Source organism: Ornithorhynchus anatinus, chromosome 8 (assembly GCF_004115215.2).
Source record: "Ornithorhynchus anatinus isolate Pmale09 chromosome 8, mOrnAna1.pri.v4, whole genome shotgun sequence".
Lineage (NCBI taxonomy): Eukaryota > Metazoa > Chordata > Mammalia > Monotremata > Ornithorhynchidae > Ornithorhynchus > Ornithorhynchus anatinus.
Genome location: NC_041735.1, coordinates 16,780,577 through 16,803,910, shown reverse-complemented (window position 1 = coordinate 16,803,910; position 23,334 = coordinate 16,780,577). Strand labels below are relative to the sequence as shown.

General features: G+C 43.1%; 2 protein-coding genes across 2 annotated transcripts in view; one reads left to right on the top strand and one right to left on the bottom strand.

The window, feature by feature from the left end:
* Nucleotides 1–13,602, top strand: part of CABLES2 (Cdk5 and Abl enzyme substrate 2) — a 34,355-nt gene extending 20,753 nt beyond the window's left edge. The window contains exons 3-11 of the mRNA XM_029070672.1: nucleotides 696–767; nucleotides 948–1,040; nucleotides 2,011–2,088; nucleotides 4,775–4,883; nucleotides 5,896–6,061; nucleotides 7,989–8,092; nucleotides 8,593–8,699; nucleotides 8,893–9,097; nucleotides 9,902–13,602. Coding sequence (XP_028926505.1) covers nucleotides 696–767; nucleotides 948–1,040; nucleotides 2,011–2,088; nucleotides 4,775–4,883; nucleotides 5,896–6,061; nucleotides 7,989–8,092; nucleotides 8,593–8,699; nucleotides 8,893–9,097; nucleotides 9,902–10,042 — 1,075 coding nt within the window. The 3' untranslated portion in view covers nucleotides 10,043–13,602. The remainder of the gene's footprint in view (nucleotides 1–695; nucleotides 768–947; nucleotides 1,041–2,010; nucleotides 2,089–4,774; nucleotides 4,884–5,895; nucleotides 6,062–7,988; nucleotides 8,093–8,592; nucleotides 8,700–8,892; nucleotides 9,098–9,901) is intronic.
* A 1,504-nt stretch (nucleotides 13,603–15,106) lies between these two features.
* RPS21 (ribosomal protein S21) lies at nucleotides 15,107–19,470 on the bottom strand. Its single transcript, XM_029070179.2, has 6 exons — nucleotides 19,381–19,470; nucleotides 17,328–17,399; nucleotides 17,122–17,185; nucleotides 15,868–15,939; nucleotides 15,268–15,323; nucleotides 15,107–15,175 (listed from the first exon to the last, which is right to left on the bottom strand). Exons 2-6 carry the CDS (start codon nucleotides 17,375–17,377, stop codon nucleotides 15,166–15,168), a joined length of 252 nt encoding a protein of 83 aa, XP_028926012.1. The 5' UTR covers nucleotides 17,378–17,399; nucleotides 19,381–19,470; the 3' UTR covers nucleotides 15,107–15,165.
* Between the last annotated feature and the right edge of the window lie 3,864 nt (nucleotides 19,471–23,334).

Sequence of the window (23,334 nt, the reverse complement as noted above, 5' to 3'; positions counted from 1 at the left end):
CAGAATAGGTTTCTAGGTGTAGATTCAGAGCCTGATTCACACTATGTTATTCTAGAGTAATAATTACATCCCAGTCAATGCCATGGAAATGGAGAAGTGTCCGAAAGGAACACTGCAAGCTGAACACATTTTCCTTTCTTGGAGAAGTGAAGACCTACATCACCAAAATTGAGACGATGGCATACATTGCTTTTTCTCTGGATTTATTTTTCATGCTTAGTAATAACCTTCCTCAAAATGTTCACTAATTGAAGTATATAAAGTGTACACTTTTGGCCAGAGACACTTTCTAGCCTATTTTTCTGTATTCAATTAGTAATCAACATGGATATGCAAAGGTGAGAAAATGGAAAGAGAAGACAAGTCTTTGGGAGAGTTTTCATTTGTAAACACACACCTCAGTAATATGATAATATATACCTGTATCCTGTGAAGATATGCTTTCTGAAGGCACAACGTCAACATTAAATTAGACAGCAAAACATATCAACGACTACTTGTGTTCGGGTATTCTTGAATAGTCATCTTTTCTCTAAGTAAAAAAAAAAAAGAACCCAAAAAAACCTGCTGTTGACTTTTGAACAAATTTTGAGGGAAAGTGTTTCTAAAAAATCCTTCAAAGAATTTTTGCAGCTCCAACTCTGAAGCCTCCAATTAATATTGTTCACTCTTCATGTTGGTGTACATTTTTACAGAAGGCGTTTTATCTCCCAGCGCTGCTCTCTAGAATTTTTAGAAGACATAGTGGAATATGCCACTGTACAAAGGTACTCTTTCAAAGCAGCATTAATCTTAACTCGTTGCATGCAGTCCTCTGTCCTCTTCCCTCGTCAAAGACAAATCTCTGAGGTCCTGCATGCTAGTGCTGCCATCTGATCATTCTAGCCCTAACAAGGAGTCTTGGTAGAAGAAAAAGATTGAAACTATTTTTTTTGTTTAAATTGCAGAACCAAACATTTATCTGGATCGCCACGGCACAAAAGCTTGAAGAAGACTCATTTCATTAAGAATATGAGGCAGTACGATACAAAAAATAGCAGGTAATCTTTTCATATGTGTATTACAAAATAATTAAACTTCAAAAGAATAGAATTACTTTTGTAGAAATATTTAAAATGATCTGAATCTAAATGATAAACACTTTACTTGATATCTGATACTCCTTACTTTGAACATCTTTGCTTGTACAAGCAAAATGGCATTAATAATGCACCCACTGTGTGCAGAATATTGTACTACACACTTGGGAGAGCACAACAGAATGCATAATCCCTGCTCACAAGATATTTACTATCTAGTGGGGACAGATATAAAAGTATTTAAAAATAGGAAGAAAATCTGCTCAAATTTATTTATTCAGTGCAACTTCCAAGTAAGGAGACTTGCCATTTCCACAAGAATTTTCAAAATCTGTTTGGTGTAGCTTTAGCCTATTGCATTAACAATTTTCATAACTTTTTTTTTACATGTTCATCTAGAATGTTTCAAATAATAATGATGGTATGTGTTAAGCGCTTATGCTGGATGAGGGGTGAACTTTCCATCATCTTGCATTCATTTAAGCTCCTTTATTCATGTTGTAGAGGAGCAGCCCTTAGTAGTTTTCTCCACTCTTCATTCTATCAGGAGAGACCAGATTATCTGGTGATTGTATTAACAGATCATAAATGGCCTTGATAACCTTATGGAAGAGTGAAGAGGAGAAGTTTTCATGGGAGTTTTCAATTCTGTCCTCTTGATTAATTTTTACATGCCGACTTAGTTGTGGGCAGTACAGTTATTGCAAGGTAAATTTCATATCACAGGTGTTCTAACAGGTAAAACCAGGAGAATTTTTTTTTTTACTTAGAGTTAGGAAGACATTTATAAAAAAACAAGGGCTAACACAAAAAATGACTTCCTAACATTTATTGACATGATTAAAAATTTAGTAACTAAGTCATTTGCTCTTCCAAACTTCCTAATGTTTCCTTTCTTCTTTTTATTCCATTTTTCTCCATTACATTTCAGGATTGTACTGATTTGTGCTAAAAGATCTTTGTGTGCAGCTTTTTCAATCTTGCCTTATGGAGAAAACATACGAATCAGGTGGGTAACTTTACAGCAAAAATTGGAAGTATACTACGCTCTGCAGATGTATTTTGACAGTTAAAGCAAGTGTGTATTATGTTATTAACCCAAGGCCAGATCCAGCCTTTGGATACCTCCTGATGAGGGGCATAAGCCCCCACCCTGAAATCTAGGCTGCTGGTTCTGGAAGCCCTTCACAAATAAGCCTACTTCCATGTCTGAGTTTAAGGTGCCTTATTTAAATCCTGCTGAACACATTCTCTGCCCTGTTCCCTCAATATCTCAGAAAAGACAATAGTTACCTAGCTTCCATCCAAATCTTTGTCCAGGGAGAAGGGGGTATCCTTAGGATGTTAATAGTTCTGCCCATGTGAAATTTGTGCCTCCGTAACAGAATTAACCCTTCTGCAGCTGGCACAGGGCTTGACCAGTCAGCAAATTCTGCAATGCCATTTGGTCTCATGGTGCTGTGGGGGAGAGAGGGGCATTATTTAGGGATTACGGTTACAGTTCTCCTAACCTGGATCTCAAGCAAATGCACCATCCCTAGATCCCTAAGAGTTGATCAACTAGGTCTGCAAGCCAGTCCTCTTGGGAGCAGGACTGATGATAGGAGTCTTCCCTTAAGAACAACAGATGAGCTTTAGTTTCCTTTCGAGACAAAAAATCTGCATGAGGAGTTGATTATAGTGATAGTGGTTTGTGCAGCAAACTCATAGTTTCTTGGCCCTGCCACTTGTATTTCTAATGGGAATAGGAACGCAGCAAGTAGGGGGTCAGGATGCATGCAGGAACAGACTAGAAGCTCATTATGGGCAGGGAATATCTGCTAATTCTCGTATATTGCACTATGCCAAACTTTAAGTACCATGCTCCGCACATAGTAAGTGCTCAGTGAATGCCATTGAGTGAAATAATTATACCACCGTGCCAGTGCTGTGCCAGTAATGCCATAATCCATCAAGTGGCTGCCTTGGTAGTCCCCGAAGTCTTTACCCACCATCTTACCAGATCTTTTTCAAGATTCCCGCAAGGCCTGCCAATCTCATAGAACATCCGTAGTTACTGATGGCATAGTCTTAGCAGGCATTCTCCTACTTGTGTAGCCGAGGATAGAACCCAGATCTCCTGTTTCCCAAGGCCATATTCTTTCCACTGGACTGTCAACTGGGGCTGAGGTCGGGGCTTTGTGTCTGGGCTAGATTCTGTCTTTCAGGAGTCTCACAGAACAGCATTATAGCTCTTTCCAGTCGCTCCGAGCTTCTGCCTTTTCAGTAGACCCTTCTAACAAGAAGCAAAGAGGCATAGTAGAAACGGCACTGGGAATCAGAGGACCTGACGTTTAAACCTGGCCCTACCACTTGCCTGCTGTGTGACCTTGAACAAGTCACTTAACATTTCTGCTTCTATTTCATCATCCTCATTGCTCATGGGGATTCATTCAATGCCTGTTCTCCCTCCTACTTAGACTGTGAGCTCCATGTGAAAGGAGCCATCTGACCTGATTATTTGGTATCTTCCCCAGGAGTTAGTTCAGTGTTTGGCACATAGTAAGTGGCTAACACGATAATAATAATTTATACAGTGCCTTGTGGTAAAATACCCAGGGTGAGAATCTCCAGAAACATTCATTCAGTAGTATTTATTGAGCGCTTACTATGTGCAGAGCACTCTACTAAGCACTTGGAATGTACAATTTGGCAACATGCACAAGATGTTATATAGAGTCACCTCCTTCCTTCCCCTTCCACCTGTAATTTTAACAGACAAAAAAGGTAGTCTGCTACACTAAAACTACAAAAAATATGTTTTCTTAGAAATACTGATCTCTGTGATTATAAAGTCACTCAAAATATGATTAAATGAGCAGATCCACCTTTCAAAATGAACCTATCTGTGATTTAGGAATTAAATTATTAAAAGCTTTGAGTTGTCTAGCCATTTCTGCCTTGAGTCTTTGTGTTGTCTTTATATAGACTGCCTTTTTTCTTTCACCTTTTGTGAAACAATGGAGTTTGTCTCCTACTTCCTGTTCCTTCAGTCAATTGTGTTCTCTACATAATTTATGGAAGAAGGAAAAGGATGTTTAGTGATGGAAATAGCACTGTGTGCAAACAAACTATAAAAATAGTCGTTAGTGAAACATTTCTCTCACGGTGTGGGAAAGCAGCCAGGTCACAGGAGCTGGACTCTATAGCTGCCACTTAATTTTCCTCCAATGCAATGTTGTTAATGCAAATGATTTTCAAAGTTCAAACTAAGGTAAGTAATGTTTAATGTTAAGGATCTGTTGATGACTGTCATGCTTGTTTAATTTTGTTTTGTTGCTCACCAAATTAGGAGCCAAGGCAAGTTATTAATGGCAAACTTATAAAAACACACTAAAACATCCCTCGTCTTAATATTTTGATCATAATGCTCTTTGCTTTCTGACAATGTTGCCATTGCAATTTCACTTTGTTTTGGATGTTTCGGTTGGGACTCAGTAGACTTTCTTTTTGAAAACTGATGTAGAGGAAACTAATAAGGAACAGCCTAATTCTATTACTTTTTGGTCTGGGGAATTTGAAAAAGGAATAGTAACTATAAACCTTTATCAATATGAACAATGTCATAAAATGAGGTCTTGCTCTCAGGCTACTTTATTGGAGAGCAAAAGCTGTTGACCTTGGTTAGCTCATCCTTTCTTCTAATATATTTATAGTGACATGAAGGTGGAAATCCAGAAACAGCGGCATCCTTCGGGTGGAGTTTCAGTTTCTTCTGAGATGGTCTTTGAATTAGAAGGGGTAGAACTCGGTGCTGATGGAAAGGTAAGAACCCATTCTTGCTCCCACAGGAATTGGTAATTAAGTGCTGCCAGAAAGTGGAAGGAGCCTGGGGAGGAGGGGAGGTGGAAAATAGTTAAGTGCTTATATAGGGGGTTGTCTCCTGACCTGCACAATAAAATATATTGATGTAAATAGAAGCAAAGCTACTTTAACCCCACTTAGAGAAGACTATAAACTTGTTGATTTTATAGGTAAATTGCTCAGTATTTCCATTTAAAAAAATAGTCTGCAAAATAGCCTTCTAAAGTAAAAGATATATCATTAGAGAGTAATTTTCTTAAGTAGACACCCTCTGGTTTGGAGAAATGCACTTTCAAAGAGTGCAAGGGACCAGACTTTTTGGTTTTGATTTTCTTACATGACGATGATTATGGATTTTGAAGTTAGATACATGAAAGCTGGTGGAATCAGGGATACTAACATGCAGTCCTGAAACATTTCACCCAGGCAGGAATGATAAATACCCATCAGCTCTCTAGCAGCCAAAATGAAGTGATATTTAAAAGGGCAGGTTTTTTAAAATAAAATTTTCCTTTACTTCATTAAAGGTTTTGGTAAGAGCGGAATTTATAGATTTTGGGGGGTTGGGGTCTTTTATGATATTTAAGCACTTCCTATATGCCAGGCATTGTACTAAGTGCCGGGGTAAATACAAGCAAATCTGTTGGACACAGTCCCTGTTCCACATGGGGCTCAGGATCTTAATCCCCATTTTACAGATGAGGTTACGGAGGCACAGAGAAGTGAAGTGATTGCCCAAGCCATGCAGCAGACAAGTGGCAGAGCTGAGGCTAGAACCCAGGTCCTTCTGACTCCCAGGCCTGTGATCTATCCATTAATCCACACTGCATCTCTACTGGTGTTCTTGTCCTTATACAACAGTACATTCTTGAAATACTTCCCCTGCCTTGCTCCCCATAAAATCAGTTTGGCTTTTCTGATTAGTGGAAGGAATAAAAGTAAATGCATATAACGTTGGTTATTTCTATTTCAGGTTGTTTCTTATGCAAAGTTCTTATATCCAACCAATGCTCTTGTTGCACTCAAAAGTGAAAACCATGGGGCCGTGTCTCAGTGTCGATCCAGTGTTCCACGGACTCTGCCTGGATCAAGATATAAATCCTTAACAGCTAAGACTGTGCCAACAGGCACAGAACTAGGTAAAAAAAAAATCTCAAAATAGAGGCCTTTTGGATATGAAATGAAGCATTTGGCAATATTTATAATCTGTTAAAAAAAAAGATTCAGCGTTCCAAGAATAATCATTTGGTAAAAATGAAGAACAAGGTTGTGACTAAGCAGATGTGTGCATTTGGGGTGCTGATTTAAAAAGTTTGAATATGTATGGGGATGAATTTGGGTAGAGCAGTTCAATAAAGATAAATCCGAGAGAAATTGAGGCTAAACCTGAAGGATGTGAATCAAAAGAAACATGCAGAGAAGAGATAAGTGAACACAGAATTAAGATCTTCACAGCGCATTCTTTTGCAGTTGTAGAGATAGAAGTTATTTTTCTGCTGTAGTTAAACTTCTAATTCTGGAACCTCCTAGACTAAACATTTACTTTCTTAGCATTTAGAACTCTAGGATCAGAATTCTGATTCTGAAGCAACAGTAAATCCACTTGAAATCCCATTTATGTCTGTGCAAGTTGTCTTGTGTCTCTGGTCCACTATGTGATCCAGTTGAAAGATGACAGAGTGCACCATTTATTGTGCCGGGAAATAGGAATAAGAAAGTTAATTTCACAGTTTCAAAGGGGGAAGACTGTAACAAGCCCTGAGAAGATGATGTGGATATTGATTCAGACCCAGTAGGCTCATGGACTAGAGCCTTCCAGCTGTGGGATTTGGCAAAAGCTTAGTTGACTCAAGCCAGTCTGGGGCATGCAAAGACTGGGCTGTTGCCAGGACTCTGTGAGGTACTCCCACAAGGAGCTTGCAATCTAAAATCATGTGCAGGTAGATTTGTAGGGAAAGAGAAAGTCCTATATTTACATACAAAATGGCATCCACCATGTAATCTCATCTTTTTAATGGTATGTAAGTGCTTAGTATGTGCCAGGAACTGTACTAAGCAGTAGGGCCGATAGAAGCTAATCATCCTACATAGGACTCGGCCGTAATCCCCATTTTACAGATGAGGTAACTGAGGCACAGAGAAGTTAAATGAGTTAAATGCTGAGGTCACAGCAGACAAGCAATGGAGCCCAAATTAGAACCCAGGTCCTTCTAACTCTCAGGCCCATGCTCTATCCACTAAGCCACACTGTTTCTCCCCCTCCCCCCATGATTTTTGAAAAGGAAAGAAAAATTTATTGTAACCAGTATTAGTGGCAGGGTAGGAAGAAAGGAGGGGTCAAGAGAGTTGGGACACAGGCTCCAGTTGTGAAAGTTTTATTTTTCTAAAGCATGCCCCAGAGTAGGAAGTAAAAGGGGAAGGGGAGGGTTAAAGGAGTTCCTAGTGCATGTACCACATGGGAAAGTGCAACTGAAGGGCCTTCTGACTTTTCTCTTCCTTCTCTCCTAGTGGGGTTTTTATTTGGGGGGGTGGGGAGTGAGGGGAGGAGTGGGGAAGGGATGTGGTCACCCTGCTCTCTTCATTGCTAGAATTTCCCACATAATGGTCTCTCCCCTGTTCGGGGTTTGCTAAAAAGTGGGGCAATTAATTCATTGAATAGTATTTATTGAGCACTTACTATGTGCAGAGCTCTGTATTAAGCGCTTGGAATGTACAGATCGGTAACAGGGGACAGTCCCTGCCCTTTGACGGGCTTACAGATTAGTAAGTATGGTAAAACTAAGCAGAAATAAAAATGACAGTTCATTACTGGTTAGAGGGTTAGTTCTAGGATTCCTCTCTCTGACCAGGACTACTCTTGGTCCAAACTGTCCTAACCTTCCCCAGGGTTCTAAATGTATTTAAGATTGGCTTTTCTCCCATGTGTTGGGTGAAGGATGCAGGCAACTCCAGCCCTAAATTGACTCAATTTAGCAATTTTAACCCCAAAATGCTCACAATTGATTTTTAAAGATAGGGGCTTGTCTCTTATTTCTGGTTCAGTGTTGCTGTATTCTTTGGTTCTAGGAAGCGAAATGGGAGAATCAATTGAGTATAATCCTAATCTCCTTGATGATCCTCAGTGGCCCTGTGGAAAACACAAGCGTGTTCTCATCTTTGCCTCTTACATGGTAAAAACTCAAGCTTGTATTGAAAATGGGCAGCTGTATTTTCGGTCTTTTCTAGTTGGGGGGGCAGGGATGGGGGGCGCTGGGGATCCAACCTACTGTTCCTCTTTTTGAGCCATTGGCAGTGTGCAGTTCACCAGTGATATTTATTGAATGCTTACTGGGTGCAGAGCACTGTAATAAGCACTTGTGAAAGTACATTATAATGGAGTAGGTGCGATCCCTGACCACAAGGAGCTTCCAGGAATCAATGAGTTAGCGGGCAAATAATAATTTGTGGTCTAAGGAGGCACTAACATTTTCAGCAGCCCCTGGCAAACCTGCATTTTGCAAAATAATCAGCCCTACCCATGCCCACAGCAGGTGTCCTAGGAAAACAACTCCACGTGTTAGAACAATGTAGGAATGGGAAATCAGCAATCTGGATCCATAAGGAGCCAAGGATGGACTCTGAGGGCGGGGGCTAAAGCATAATGGAAAAATTTCTTCCTTCTGTCTTCCAGACCACCGTAATAGAATATGTGAAACCCTCAGATCTTAAAAAAGACATGAATGAAACTTTTAAAGAGAAGTTTCCTCACATCAAGCTGACGTTGAGCAAAATTAGAAGGTAAGGGCCAATTAGTCCAACAGTGTATCTTGAGCACCTACTGTAGGCAAAACTGTGTTAGTCTGGGAGCCATTCACTGCAAGTTTGGGAAGGAAACTTACCCGGGCTCTCATTTTGTTGAAAAGGCACAATTCATTTCCCCACTTTATCACCTCCAAGATGTCATTAGTCAACTCTCTTACTGAACCCACAGCTTAAAACGAGAAATGAGGAACCTCTCTGAAGAATGCAGTCTGGAACCAGTCACGGTGTCGATGGCTTACGTTTACTTCGAGAAGCTCGTCTTACAAGGCAAACTCAACAAACAGAACCGCAAACTGTGTGCTGGTGCTTGTGTGCTGCTCGCCGCGAAGATCAGCAGTGATCTCAGGAAAAATGAAGTGAAACAGCTTATTGATGTAAGTGGATTCAGAACTACAGAATTTGGCCTCTTAAGTTGTAGTTTAAAAAGCCAAATTCACTCAGACTTGATCATTTAGATCTGAGAGCACATCGCATTATTCCTCCACCAGCTAGGGGGGTTTCATTTCCTGCAGAAGACGAGGGAGGTGGGGAAAGCGAGCTAGCCCTTCCTCACTGATCAAAAGAATTCTCCCGAAGATCTGAGCCCCAGACTTGGAGGGAAATAGCCTGAGCACGAGGGAGAACAGGGAGACTTTTTTGAAACTTCGAAAGGTGACAAGAAAATTTTGAGAGGACTTAAGGTGGGAGATTAACAGCAAAATGCGAGGCAGCGGAGAAGATAGCTTCCTCAAATTTTAAACAAGATTTCCCCTCTCCCCTTTCCCTTCACCCCTTCCCAGCCAAGCTAAAGGCCTTATAAAATTGGAAATTAGCTCAACAAACAGGTGTGTTTATTAAAATGAGTTCCTTCAGTAGAGTTCCTTCAGTAGACTTTCATCATTTTAATAAGTGCTCTTCGTCTAATATTTTAATAAATACTCTGCATCAACAAGAAGCAAAGTAGTGTGATTGGTGATCAATAGTGCAGGGGGATGTATGGGATTTCAAAAGTGGTGGATGTGTGTATGCTTGTGTTAGGTTGTCATTCAGGTGAGGGGAAATCTCAGCTTCTTTGCTTCATTGAAACAAAATTTGCGACTGCCAGTTATTTATTCCTGCAATGTAAGCGTGCCCCTGGGAGATGTCGAGGAAGATCGATGTATATAGGGTCGGAGTAACTTGTTTTTTCTTTAATGCAGAAATTAGAAGAAAGGTTTCGATTCAACAGAAGAGATTTAATTGGATTTGAATTTACAGTGCTCGTAGCTTTGGAGCTGGCCCTTTACCTTCCTGCAAACCAAGTTTTACCTCATTACAGACGTCTCACGCAGCAGTCCTAGCCAAAGCTGCGTCCTAACAGCAGAGAGACTGACATCTTTACTTGGCACTTGATAGGCTGAATAGTGACGGCCTTCCCAGCAACCTTTTCGGTGCCACAGTGTGCATCATGCCATATACCGGGCTGGACCAGGAATTGAAAGCGCAAGTCAAAACATGCTGCATTCTCATCATCACATTGATGTTTTATGGGGAGAACGGGATCCTTGGCACCAAGGGCATTTCCTTTGGACACTAAAGCACAAAATGATTCACAAATCAGTTGCCATTGTAGTTGACTATTCTTCCTATGCCTGTTAGGCTTAACTAGAAGAGGCCAGTTCTTTCTTCAAAAGATGTGAAGCTACTTCTTTTAGAGATTTTTAACCTTTATTTACTTTCTCAGAATGAAATGTTACTTCCATTCCAAAATACATGATGATGCAGTTCAAATGGTATTTCTATGACCTTCCCTGCATTTTACGTGAATGAAATGGCATACTTTTTAAAAATTGTGCTTGAATCTAACTGGTCTGGTACCAGTACATTATGTAACTTATGTTGCAAAGTTGTAGATTCTGAATTTAAATATCATTTTATCCTTTACCTGAATTTGCCATGCATTTTGGATAAACATTTCCAATAACTGCACTTGCATTACTAAGGAAATTTGGATTCTACAGCTTGGCAAGCTTACTGAAGTTTGACTTTATTTAAACATCGATAGATGAAAATATATTAAATTTGTTTGAAGTATGGATTCAGAAACCAATCATCATGAAATACACTTGTTAACCAAGATACCTGTTACCAAGACAAATGATTCCACAGGAGGCAAGCGGTAATACTCAGTTCCTAAATTAGGGGTTATGTTCTTGATCACCACATAGTAAGGAAAACCCACAGTAGTGTACGCACACCTTGATCGGTGCCATTCCTTGTATCATCACATTGCATTTTACCCAGATAAATGTGCATTGCTTGGAGAACATTCTCCAATTCCATAATGTTCTATCCAAAAGGAAGTGAAAAAATTCATTTTGAAAGAATTAAAAGTATGGGCCCAATAGGGTGATCATCCCAGTTACTTGTTTCATGACTCAAAGCAAAGCACATTTTTATATATAATAGTATATTTTTTCTCTTGCCTGCCTGCTCCCCTCATAAGGTGTTTTCTGCAATTATAGTTTTCTTACCAAATTAAGCCAATTTTTAAAAAAATTCTATTTTTTTACTCAATTTCTGTTCTTCCAAGCATCGTGCCACTGTGATGGTCTTCTGGAATTGGTATTTGTTGCGTACTGAAGTGGGCACTCAGCGGTCTTTACCATACCACTTATGCCAAGAATTGATCCATCCTTCACCAATTAACTAAGAACACATTATCTCCATCAGCATGCAAAATGTTTGGATGAAATTTTCAACACTTTGATCCTTTGGGAGTTATTCGATTTTTGACTCTGCTAAGCAATATCGTGATAAATGGATGGGGGAAGATTTTTGTGGCTTGAGGCTATTTTTGTTAAGGAACAAGGATAACAGGATTTTGATTAAAGAAAATATGTTGAAGGTGTAATTGACTACTAAACTGCCTCTGAGAAAGAGGACTAGTTGTTTTTCTTACATTTAAGTACTGTAAATTTCGATTCCATGATTCCTAGCTCCGTTACATGCATTGAGTGAATGTGCACAAGGTACCAGCATCAGATTATGAAGACTACTTCTTTGCAATAGAAGAAGTCCATGAAGGCATGGACTGGACTTTTTATTGTACAAGCAGCCAACTTTATGATGCTTTCTTCCTAAGTAAGTCTTGAATGTTGTTCTCTCTCTATATATTTAATTCCACTACTGTCAGTCCACTTGTAAATCTAGTAGCTGTGTAGTAAGTTTTTTTGTGTATGTATGTAATTTGTGACCAATGTTCAGGCTTCATAAGCTTTATCAAGAGTTATCCATAACTGTTCCGTCTGCATGGTCTGTTACTGAGATGAGCTCTACAAAATACTCATTTAAGCTTGGCAGTTGACACAGCTGAACATTTAAGAAACTTGGGGTTATAAAGGCAGTGTTCGTGAGCCAATTTACTAAACGTGCCAACTCATGAAGGGGCAATTGGTCTTCTATCCCATGTGTATAAATTAACCCTCTAGTCTTGCTCAACCCAAGAACCCATCAGTCCAGTTTGGCTTAACTCACTTAATGTAGGCTTTGGCAAGGGGCCCTTAGGGTGTGGGGTCATAGGAACAGTCTCTCCCAACCCCCTGCCTTCATCCCCTGCCTAGGCTATCCATTAAAAGGCAAAAATAGATCCGGTGAGACAGCACAGGTCTCTGTGGGCCCAGAAATCAGTGGCAGGTGCCTGAAGGATGTGGCAGTGTAGCCCTTCCCCTGCTCCTTCCCTGGTGAGGCCTGCCCTGGAGCACAGCTGGACCTCACTGCCAGTCTGAGTGATTTATTGAGTGCTTGAGAGAGTTCAATATAACTAAGTTCTTAGACACCATCCCCTGATCCCAGGCTCAGTCTTGGAGGCTTCTTGGTCTTAGAAGCCTACCTTCAGCTGTCTGAAAACTTGTCCATACCTTGTGAGTGGTTCCATCCCAGAATGTAATAATGCCTACACCTTCTGGTGTCTATTTTAACTATTTCTCTTGTAAATAGTTCCCTAGTTTGAGCATAGTCCTATTTATCTGCTCCACAAACCTGAAAGTTACATTTCCCTTCCTTAACAGTAGTTCTTTATCACAGAGTGTGCCATAGAAGTGGAAATGATGTAAAACCACAGAAACCATAACCCAGAATTTGTTGAAATCCCTACCCTTGTTTAAATTGGCTGTTAAGGCCCAGTACTCCACTTCCAACTTTCCAGGGCTTCAAGTTTTAGGGGAGAGTGGAAGGCAAAGTTGGAAAGCATCTTACTGTAGGGATTTTCCAATTAGGGGAGTGTGCAAAAGGTACATTCTCATGAATCCACCTCCTTCCTACCCAATTAGTGAACATTTTGGCATATGTTAACAGCTTGTATTTGTATCTGCTTTGGTTCCTGCACACCAGAAAATCATGTCAGTTAAAACCTCCTGTACATTGGTTTAACCTTGACCTGATTCATGCTACAGGAACTATTTCAAAGGGATATTTATAAAATCATTTACAACTTATATTAGGTACTGTTTTTATTTTCCTCCAGAATTCATGATCAGACAACACAGACTCTGTTGAAGATTTGTCATCAAATTTTTATTTTAGTCTATTTTTAGTCATGTCTCTTGGGACAAATGTATTTAATGTTAAAGCTGCTGCTGTGTGGCAGAAAAGTATTCCCACAAGTCAGCAGTTTTTCTGCTTCCCCCCCACTTTCCTTAAGTTGTTTTTTAAGAAAGAGTCAGGGCAGAGGGTGGGAAGGTTAGTTGGGCTTGTGGCCAAATAATCTAATTATGTTGCTGTCTTTTTTCAGCACAACGGACACTCATGTACACGTGTAAACAATTCTAATTTTGTTCAAGTACATTTGTCACATGTAATGTCAAAATAGATCATGAAATTGTAAAACTCAAGTGCTGTGAAATAAAACTTGATTTTGATACTTCTAGTTCCAACTTTTAACATACCATTTCCAACTGCTGCAGTGGGCTGCAGGAAAGCAGAATGTCACTTTAAGCCTGTTTTTTCAACTGTGCCTGTTGTGACTATGTCTCTGTAATTGTTTCATCTGTAAAATGGGAAGATTAAATACCTGTTCTCCCTGCCCCTTTGACTGAGCTCCAGGTAGAGCAGGGACTGCCTGTCCTGCTTATCTTACATCTACCCCAGTGCGTGAGACACAGTAGGTACTTAAATACCACCCTTACCTTATGTTCTTCCACTGGCTTGAGTGAAGGAGTGGGATAGAAAGTTATCTACAGCAACCAACTCCATGGCATTAACCAGAAAGGACAGGTGGCACGTTACCATCTAATGATGGCTGTCCTATGAAGACAAGTGCAAGTAAGGCTCTCCACCAGAAACCAAAAGGAGCACTGGAAACATTGAAATGACCCTTGCAACTGCATGCATATGTCCTGTTTGTTTTTGCAAACGGGAAAATACCCCCTCCAAGGCACAGGTCTCACATTTTAGAATGGTTTATGAAATAGATGAAGAGGCAGGGCTAAATATATACTTGATTCCATGATCCAACTTTACTTGTTCTCCCTTGCTGGCATCACCTACCTGCTATATCTTTACCGGTCGTGACCAAGTAATGCCCTCCCACTCTAGGTTCCCACCAGTGGGCCAAGATTAAGAAGCACTGTCAGGGGCAAAAGATTTAAGACCTAACAGATCCTGTCATGGACCCACATGCCGACCCTATCAAGTTATTCCAAACTTTTATTTTTGCCTCCCCACACCCACCCCGGATTTCCACTGAAGCTGATGCAAATCTCTGTCCCATGCAGGAACATTAGATTGGAGCTCCTTCAAATGTATCTTTATCACTACCACTAGCTTCCGCTATCTATTATTCATTCATTCAATAGTATTTATTGAGCGCTTACTATGTGCAGAGCACTGTACTAAGCGCTTGGAATGAACAAGTCGGCAACAGATAGAGACAGTCCCTGCCGTTTGACGGGCTTACAGTCTAATCGGGGAAGACGGACAGACGAGAACGATGGCAATAAATACAGTCAAGGGGAAGAACATCTCGTAAAAACAATGGCAACTAAATAGAATCAAGGCGATGTACATTTCATTAACAAAATAGGGTAATGAAAATATATACAGTTGGGCGGACGAGTACAGTGCTGAGGGGAAGGGAGAGGGGGAGGGGCAGAGGGAAAGGGGGAAAAGAGGGTTTAGCTGTGGAGAGGTGAAGGTGGGGTGGTAGAGGGAGTAGAGGGAGAAGGGGAGCTCAGTTTGGGAAGGCCTCTTGGAGGAGGTGAGCTTTTGGCATCCAGGCCTCAACTGACTAAAGTACAATCAAACAACCTAAGAGCTTAGTGTTCATTTCTAAAGCCACCACGGCATTTTACTTGCTCCAGACTGACTGAAAAAGCATTGAGACTTTGGACCCATTCTAGTCCTATGAAATGAACCAAACCAATGAGGTGGATTTTTTTGTCATTTTATTTTGTGACAAAGGATCCATATTAAAAATTCTCTTCAGTTAGAAGTTCCTGAGGAAGGAAACAGAAGAATCTTTCAGTAACTTGATTTCATATGGCTGTGTACAAGTAAACAAGGAGACACTGAAGTTTGGTATACATACTTAGAAACAATGCCATCATTCTTGGCCAGTCGGAGGATAGAGTCATCTGATTCACCCTTAAAAATAAAAGTGTAGGCTTTCAGTTTCATTGTGTCCAAGGAGGGAAGAAACGGGACTGGTGTACATTTCACCTGAAGAGGAAAGTGAGCTCCTCTGCCCGTTCTCCCATAATGGATAAAATGTTATTTGGAAATTACAGGTGTGGGGCAGTTACGGGGTGCATAAAGCAATGCTGAGTTAGGCAAGGAATAGACCCCCCCCCCAATATTATAGGAGAACAGTACACGTCAGGGTTCAGTGCTCATAGCAGCTGGTCCAAATTTTCCAGATCCAATCCTGTGGAGCACTTTGTGGAATTTTGGGAGCAATCAACTAACAAGTACCACTGTGTCTACACAAAATTCCACTTCTGCCGCAAGCACATCTTTTGGCTTTAGACGAATTCCCCAAAGCTGCAGAAGAGACTAGTAAAATGGCTTTTTAACATACATCTTGGAGAGGGAAGGGTAGGAAAGACATCAGAACATAAGGGAGTTTTTGACGAGGGTGCTTTTGGAAATGGACACTTTCAAATGCACTAAGTAGTTGTTTAAAGCTTACCATTCTACGAATAGCTCCACAGATGGCATAAGTTTTGAACTGACCATTGAACCTGCCCGTGACCTTATCAACCTGCAACAGACCATTAGCATCCAGTTACTTCTAGAACAAAATTCTTTTCAACACCTTGAAAACCCAAACAGGAAAATGCAATTGCTCATTCAGACCTCAAAACACTTTTCTCCACCAATTTTACAATTGGGCATCGAGGTAACATTTTCTGTATCTGACTTACAGTGTCACTGACAATGCACTCATCCTTGATCACACATTACAAGGCTTTGCTTAGTCCAAGCAACTCACTAATAAAGCTAAAGTTAGGACTGCCATTATCCCAAAGGTCCTTGCAATTCCTAAAGGCATAAAAATAGGATGAGAAAGTGTCCACACAGTGGACTGCTAGTTGCCACTAGCACTGCACTACATTTACTTTATCACCTTTTCCTCAGGCTGTAGCTTAATTCATCCTCCCTAAAGTCCTGCCTGATAGAAAGGTCTCAGCAGTTTTTAGGCTTAATCATGGAAGGCCTCTTGGAGGTGGGGAGAGTAATTGCCGGGTATGAAGTGGGGGGTCATTCAGGCCAGAGGCCGGACGTGGGCAAGAGATAGATCGGCAGTGATAATCGAGATCCCGGTACCCACTACCCTTTGAATTGGTAAGGGACTAAGTAAGCATTCAACTCCTTAGCAGCCACTTGGCACATGTAGACAAAGTGGAACCTCCTGGCTTTGTTTGGATCGGGCTCTGGCATTAATCTTATTTGATGTTGAGATGAAGGCTACATTGGCATGAGTAAGCCAGTTGGTAAATAAAAGCTGACTACAGTTGCCAATCACCCAAAGAAATTCCACTCTACAGCAAGAGAGACGATAGTCCCCATAAAAATACTGGACGCTTACAGTTCATTCTACAATCCTTTTTTCTTAAGCTCCTTGTGGGCAGGGAATGTGTCTGCCAACTTTGTCGTACTGTACTTTCCCAAACGCTTAGCCCAGTACTCTGCATACAGTAACTGCTCAATAAATACCACTGATAAATCAGTAGTCATGTGACCAGCTAGAGATCACATCCCCATCTTCATTGACAAGTCACCCAAATGCACTAAACCAATTTATATACAAAAGGGTTGAATTTGGATGGATTCTTGGTTTTGAGTTTAGCTCTTAAATTCTAAAGTACATTTTCCTCCATTTTATAAAAATCTAGATCACGTATTTGCTTATAGAGGAGGCGCCGAAAGCACCTTTACTCACCTCGGCTACGTTGATCTGGATGGATGCATGGTCCTTAGCTCCGATTATCCTATTGCTGGCAGAGCTGCAGGGGGGCAAAGGGATGGACAGTAGTTGGCCTTATTAGACACGGACTCACGGGGGTTCTTGGAGGGGGTGAGGGGAGGGGATGTCGCGGCACGATCGGAGCACAGGGACGTCTGACTCCCCGCTGCGCGGGCACTTACCATTTCCGCGGGACGTACAAGTCCACGAACTCACCGGCGTCGTTCTGCATCTTGGGCTTCGGGCTGGTGGGCCTAAGAGAGACAGTGAGATAGAGAAACAGCTTGGCTTAGTGGAGAGAGCACAGGCTGGGGACTCGGAGGTCGTGAGCTCTCATCCCTGCTCTCCCCCTTGTTAGATGTGTGACTTTGGGCAAATTGCTTAACTTTTCTGCACCTCAGTTCCCTCCACTGTAAAATGAGGATTAAGACTGTGAGCTTCAAGTGGGGCAACCTGATAACCTTATATCTCCCCCAGCGCATAGAACAGTGCTTGGCACATAGTAAGCGCTTAACAAATACCATCATTACTATTAGATAGTAGAGAGCAGTGGGCGCGGGGAGCAGTATTCATTCATTAAGCAGTATTTATGGAGTGCTATGTGCAGAGCACTGTACTAAGCACTTGGAATGTACAATTCGGCAACAGAGACAATCCCTGCCCAATGACAGGCTCACAGTCTAAGTGGGGAAGACAGACAGCAGAGCAAAACAGAACAAAAAACCACCACATTATGATCAATAGAATCAAGGGGATATACACATTATTAACATAAATAGGGTAATAAATAATATTTACAAATGAGCACAGTGCTGAGGGGAGGGGAAAAGCAGAGGGTGGAGGGATGGCAGAGAGAAAGTGGGGACTCAGTCTGGGAAGGACTCCTGGAGGAGGTGAGCTCTCAGTGGTCGGGAGCGGTGTTCATTCATTCAGTCGTATTTACTGAGCGCTGTGTGCAGAACGCTGTACTAAACCCTTGGAAAGTATAATTTGCAACAGATAGAGGGAAGAGAGTTTGGTGGTTGTGAGGAGGGAGGGCATTCCAGGCCAGAAGTAGGAAGACGGGGACCAGGGGTGAACCACTATAATAATGATGGTTTTGTTAAGCGCTTATGTGCAAAGCACTGTTCTAAGCTTTGGAGGGGGGATACAAGGTGATCAGGTTGTCCCCCGTGAGGCTCACAGTCTTCATCCCCATTTTACAGATGAGTGAACTGAGGCCCAGAGAGGTTAAGTGACTTGCCCACAGTCACACAGCTGACAGGTGGCAGAGCCGGGATTAATAATAAGGTTGGTATTTGTTAAGTGCTTACTATGTGCAGAGCACTCTTCTAAGCACTGGGGTAGACTGAGGATAATCAGAGTGTCCCACGTGGGGCTAAGTCTTCAGCCCCATTTTACAGATGAGTGAACTGAGGCCCAGAGAAGTGACTTGATGATGATGCTGGTTTTTCAGCGCTTACTCTGTGCAGAGCACTGATCTAAGCGCTGGGGTAGATACAGGGTCATCAGATTGTCCCACGTGGGGCTCACAGTCTTCATCCCCATTTGACAGATGAGGTCACTGAGATCCGGAGAAGTGAATAATAATAATGTTGGTATTTAAGCGCTTACTCGGTGCAGAGCACTGATCTAAGCCCTGGGGTAGATAGATATCTGTTGCCGCCTCGTTCATTCCAAGCGCTTAGTACAGTGCTCTGCACCTAGTAAGCGCTCAATAAATACTACTGAATGAATACGGGGTCATCAGATTTGTCCCACGTGGGGCTCCCAGTCTTCATCCCCATTTGACAGACGAGGTCACCGAGGCCCAGAGGAAGTGCAATGACTTGCCCACAGTCACCCAGCTGACGAGTGGCAGCGTGGGGATTCGAACCCACGACCTGACTCCCAAGCCCGGGCTCTGGCCACCGGGCCAGGCTGCTTCTCAGGAGGGACAGAGGAGGAGGAGGAGGAGGAGGAGGAGGAGGAGGCCGGGCGAGGAGGGCGCGGGCTAGAGAAGGAGACAAGGGAGGTGAGTTGGGAGGGGGCCCCGGGGCATCCGGCCCGACCACGCGGGTCCCCACTGGGGCCCCTCCGCCTTTCCCTTCCCCTCCCCTCCCCTCCCCGCGAGGCGAGGCGAGGCCGGGCCGGGGATCCTTAGGGCGGCCCGCTCCGGGACGGGGTCCCCCCCTCCCCCTCCGCCGGCGGGCCGGGCCGGGCTGGACTGGGCCGGGCCCGGCGGCGGCCCCTCACCTGGTGCCGCCGCAGCAATGGCCGCCGAGCGAAAGGAAGCGGCGGCTGCTCCGGCGGCGCTATGACCGCGCCAAGGGGCGGGACGGGGGAAGCGCTTCCGGGTCACGGCCGGGATCCAGGGCGCCTGCGCCGAGGGGCGGGGCCGGGCCTGGGCCCGAGATCGAGGGGCGAGGGGCGGGGGGGAGCGGGGGCGCTGCGGCCTCCTCTTTACCTCAGCCTTCAGGCGCCTTCGCTCGCTCGCTCATTCATTCTTCGTTCGTTCATTCCTTCCTTCCTTCCTTCCTTCATCCATCCATCCACCCGTTCATTCAGTCATCCGTTCATCCATCCATCTGTCCACGTGGCTCACTGGAAAGCGCACGGGCTTGGGAGGCAGAGGTCATGGGTTCGAACCCCGGCTCTGCCCCCTTGTCAGCTGGGTGACTTTGGGCAAGTCACTTCACTTCTCGGTGCCCCCGTTGCCTCATCTGGAAAATGGGGATGAAGACTGTGAGCCCCACGTGGGACCACCTGATTCCCCTGGGTCTACCCCAGCGCTTAGAACAGTGCTCGGCACATAGTAAGCGCTTAACAAATACCAACACTATTATTATTATTCATTCGTTCGTTCATTCATTCATTCTATTCGTTCATTTATTCATTATTCATTGATTCATTCATTCCTCTGTTCATTCATTCGTGTTCGTTCATTCCTTCATTCATCCATCCATTCATTCGTTGTTCATTCATTCATTATTCATTGATTTATGTATTATTCATTCATTCATGCATGCGTTCATTCATTCATGCATTCATCCACCCATCCATTCGTTTGTTCGTTCATTCGTTCATTCATTATTTATTGATTTATTTATTATTCGTTCATTCGTTCAATCATTCATTCATTCATGCATTCATCCACCCATCCATTCCTTTGTTCGTTCATTCGTTCATTCATTATTTATTGATTTATTTATTATTCGTTCATTCGTTCAATCATTCATTCATTCATCCACCCATCCATTCCTTTGTTCGTTCATTCGTTCATTCATTATTTATTGATTTATTTATTATTCGTTCATTCGTTCAATCATTCATTCATGCATTCATCCACCCATCCATTCCTTTGTTCGATCATTCGTTCATTCATTATTTATTGATTTATTTATTATTCGTTCATTCGTTCAATCATTCATTCATTCATGCATTCACCCACCCATCCATTCTTTTGTTCATTCGTTCATTCATTCATTATTCATTGATTTATTTATTATTCGTTCATTCATTCAACCATTCATTCATTCATGTATTCATTCATCCACCCATCCATTCGTTTGTTCGTTCATTCATTCATTATTAATTCGTTCATTCATCCATTCGTTCGTTCATTATTAATTCATTCATCCACTCATCCGTTCATTCAATTGAGCACTTACTCTGTCCAGAACCCTGTACTAAGCGTTTGGGAAAGTAACAGTTCAGCAATGAAGAGAGGCAATCTCTGCCCACACAGGGCTCACAGTCTAGAAGTTGGGGGGAGCCACCTGACTGGAATAATAATATTAATAATGATGACGGCATTTGTTAAGCACTTACTATCTGCCAGCCACTGTTCTAAGCGCTTGGCGATGATTACTATGTGCCAAATGCTGTTCTAAGGGCTGGGATAGGTACAAGGCCATGAGGTTGTCCCATTTGGGGCTCACAGTCTTGATCCCCATTTTACAGATGAGGTAACTGAGGCACAGAGAAGTTAACTGATTTGCCCTAAGCAGAAAAGTGGCAGAGATGGGATTAGAACCCACGACCTCTGACTCCCAAGCCTGGGCTCTTTTCACTAGGCCAGCAATGACAGCCGCCCTCCCCCATATAGTCCCAATGGTTACGAGTATAACATCCAACAACTCTAGCCTAATCTAATCTCCAGATGAATCTCTCGTCCAGACTCAATCAAGGAATCGTATTAATTGAGCGCTCACTATGTGCAGAGCACATGTGCACAAAGCATTCAGGAGCATCTTGTTTTATCCTGTCACGTCAGCTCGACCCATAGGGACATCATGGACACATCTCTCCCAGAAGGCCCCACTCTCCATCTGCAGTCGTTCTGGTAATTATCAATTATTGTGATATTCGTCAAGCGCTTACTCTCGGTGTTCTAAGTGAGCTTTCTGGGGCACGAGTCTACCAACTCTGTTATATCGTACTGTCCCAAGCGTTTGGTACAGTGCTCTGCACACAGTAAGCTCTCAGTAAAAATGCTTGATAGATAGAATCAGATCAATCTTCCATGAATTTATTCAAACTCGTTTTGAACTAGATGATGTTTTCTATTATTAATAATAATGGTATTCATTCATTCATTCAATAGTATTTATTGAGCGCTTACTATGTGCACAGCACTGTACTAAGCGCTTGGAATGTACAAATCGGCAACAGATAGAGACAGTCCCTGCCCTTTGACAGGCTTACAGTCTAATGGGGGGAGACAGGCAGACAAGAACAATGGCAATAAATAGAGTCAAGGGGAAGAACATCTCATAAAAACAATGGCAAATAAGTATTTGTCAAGCACTTACTATGTGCCAGATAGTGTATTAAGCGCTGAGGTGAATACAAGCAAATCAGGTTGGACACAGTCCCTGTCCCACATGGGGCTCACAACCTTAATCCCCATTTTATTCATTCATTCATTCATTCAATAGTATTTATTGAGCGCTTACTATGTGCAGAGCACTGTACTAAGCGCTTGGGATGAACAAGTCGGCAACAGATAGAGACAGTCCCTGCCGTTTGACGGGCTTACAGTCTAATCGGGGGAGACGGACAGACGAGAACAATGGCACTAAACAGCGTCAAGGGGAAGAACATCTCGTAAAAACAATGGCAACTAAATAGAATCAAGGCGATGTACAATTCATTAACAAAATAAATAGGGTAACGAAAATATATACAGTTGAGCGGACGGGTACAGTGCTGTGGGGATGGGAAGGGAGAGGTGGAGGAGCAGAGGGAAAAGGGGAAAATGAGGCTTTAGCTGCGGAGAGGTAAAGGGGGGATGGCAGAGGGAGTAGAGGGGGAAGAGGAGCTCAGTCTGGGAAGGCCTCTTGGAGGAGGTGATTTTTAAGTAAGGTTTTGAAGAGGGAAAGAGAATCAGTTTGGCGGAGGTGAGGAGGGAGGGCGTTCCAGGACCGCGGGAGGACGTGACCCAGGGGTCGACGGCGGGATAGGCGAGACCGAGGGACGGCGAGGAGGTGGGCGGCAGAGGAGCGGAGCGTGCGGGGTGGGCGGTAGAAAGAGAGAAGGGAGGAGAGGTAGGAAGGGGCAAGGTGATGGAGAGCCTTGAAGCCTAGAGTGAGGAGTTTTTGTTTGGAGCGGAGGTCGATAGGCAACCACTGGAGTTGTTTAAGAAGGGGAGTGACATGCCCAGATCGTTTCTGCAGGAAGATGAGCCGGGCAGCGGAGTGAAGAATAGACCGGAGCGGGGCGAGAGAGGAGGAAGGGAGGTCAGAGAGAAGGCTGACACAGTAGTCTAGCCGGGATATAACGAGAGCCCGTAATAGTAAGGTAGCCGTTTGGGTGGAGAGGAAAGGGCGGATCTTGGCGATATTGTAGAGGTGAAACCGGCAGGTCTTGGTAACGGATAGGATGTGTGGGGTGAACGAGAGGGACGAGTCAAGGATGACACCGAGATCGCGGGCCTGCGGGACGGGAAGGATGGTCGTGCCATCCACGGTGATGGAGAAGTCTGGGAGCGGACCGGGCTTGGGAGGGAAGATGAGGAGCTCAGTCTTGCTCATGTTGAGTTTTAGGTGGCGGGCAGACATCCAGGTGGAGACGTCCCGGAGGCAGGAGGAGATGCGAGCCCGAAGGGAGGGGGAGAGGACAGGGGCGGAGATGTAGATCTGCGTGTCATCTGCGTAGAGATGGTAGTCAAAGCCGTGAGAGCGAATGAGTTCACCGAGGGAGTGAGTG